Source organism: Propithecus coquereli, unplaced genomic scaffold, assembly GCF_000956105.1.
Source record: "Propithecus coquereli isolate 6110/MARCELLA unplaced genomic scaffold, Pcoq_1.0 Scaffold235, whole genome shotgun sequence".
NCBI classification, from domain to species: domain Eukaryota; kingdom Metazoa; phylum Chordata; class Mammalia; order Primates; family Indriidae; genus Propithecus; species Propithecus coquereli.
In genome coordinates this window covers 56,591-58,269 of record NW_012147897.1, presented here as the reverse complement: position 1 = coordinate 58,269, position 1,679 = coordinate 56,591, and the positions used below count along the sequence as shown (strand labels likewise).

Sequence of the window (1,679 nt, the reverse complement as noted above, 5' to 3'; positions counted from 1 at the left end):
TTCAAACTTTGTTATTAAACTTTCACAAGCCAAAAATCACTTTTCTCCGATATCCATGATATGAAGCACTGAGGTAGAAAGTGATGGTGGTGTTGTAGACATGGACACTGATTCCTCTGGTGAGGCCAATGGTATAAGAACAAGGAGGTGTCATATGAAAGCATAAAGTAACTTAGTAAATTAGCAGAGCAAATTCGGCTTCTGGAAAAATACAGACACCAGTCTCATATTCAATAAGCTATAATGCTAATCTAATCAGTCTCGGGATAGCCATTGCTTTACTCTTCACACATGAATCTCAAATAACTGTTACATACATCTTTCCCAGAGAACTTTCCATCTTTGTACATCAATGTCTGTTCGACCTGATTCTGAAAGCACTAACTCCACCTTTCTTCTTACGGGTTTTTCTGGTCTCGAAAAGGAATATCCTTGGTTCTCCATCCCTTTCTCCTGTATCTATGCGATGGTACTCTCAGGGAACTGCCTGGTGCTGCATGTGATCCACACGGAGCCAAGCCTGCACGAGCCCATGTTCTACTTCCTGGCCATGCTGGCTCTCACCGACCTGTGCATGGGGCTGTCCACGGTACACACAGTGTTGGGGATTCTATGGGGCCTCAGCCAGGAGATCAGCCTGGATGCCTGCATTGCTCAGACCTTCTTTGTTCATGGTTTGTCAGGCATGGAGTCTGGAGTCCTCCTTGCCATGGCTTTTGATCGTTTTACAGCAATCTGCAATCCTCTGAGGTATACATCTATACTCACCAATGCCAAGATCATCAAAATTGGGCTGGGGATTTTAGTTAGGGGTTTTATACTCATCATTCCTCCCCTAGTCCGCCTAAAGTTTTTTCATTACTGCCATTCCCACGTCCTCTCTCACTCTTTCTGCCTACACCAAGACCTGCTGAGACTAGCCTGCTCTGACATCCGCTTCAACAGTTTCTATGCCTTGGCTCTGGTGATTTGTACACTTTTGTCTGATGCTGTGCTAATTCTCATATCCTACATTCTGATCCTGCATTCTGTTTTGGCTATTGCATCCCGGGAGGAGCGGTTCAAGTCCTTGCAGACCTGTGTCTCTCACATCTGTGCAGTCCTGGTTTTCTACATCCCAATCATCGGTCTGACCATGGTGCACCGCTTTGGGAGACACCTCTCTCCTGTGGTCCACGTCCTCATGGGCAACGTCTATGTCCTTTTTCCACCCTTAATGAACCCGATCATCTACAGTGTCAAGACCCAACAAATCCGTAGCAGGATCAAGAGATGGTTCCCTAAAAAATCCTGAAATTAATTGTGTTTTCAGGAAGGTAAGGGAGTAGTTTCAAAAGAAATGCCTAATACATAAATTATTTGTATCAATAATAATTAATTTTTTTGTAATGCCTTACAAGGGTATATTTATAGTCATTTTCTAATTTAGTTCTCCAAAGCCAGAGAAATAGGCACAGAAACTTTTACTTATTTCTTTATTTTAAAATTAAGTATAATGTTAACTAAAGTGAATTATATTCAACAGTGTGTCAATGATCACTTGCCTAGGAAATGAATAAATTTGTAGTACAATCTATGCTTTCTGAATTCTACTTCTGTGTGTTTTTATTTTTGCGTATAAGTGTTGTATGTGTGCATTTACTATGCATGAGACAAGCAGTTAGTATGTATTTTTTTTT

General features: G+C 41.4%; 1 protein-coding gene across 1 annotated transcript; it reads left to right on the top strand.

Moving 5' to 3' along the window:
• The first annotated feature begins 382 nt into the window (after window positions 1–382).
• Window positions 383–1,294, top strand: LOC105811332 (olfactory receptor 51V1-like). The gene has a single exon (XM_012645510.1). It carries the CDS (start codon window positions 467–469, stop codon window positions 1,292–1,294), a length of 828 nt encoding a protein of 275 aa, XP_012500964.1. The 5' UTR covers window positions 383–466.
• The last annotated feature ends 385 nt before the right edge of the window (window positions 1,295–1,679 follow it).

Excerpts from the sequence above, each read along its gene's own strand:
- LOC105811332 (XM_012645510.1), top strand. The coding sequence starts at position 467 with ATGGTACTCTCAGGGAACTGCCTGGTGCTGCATGTGATCCACACGGAG.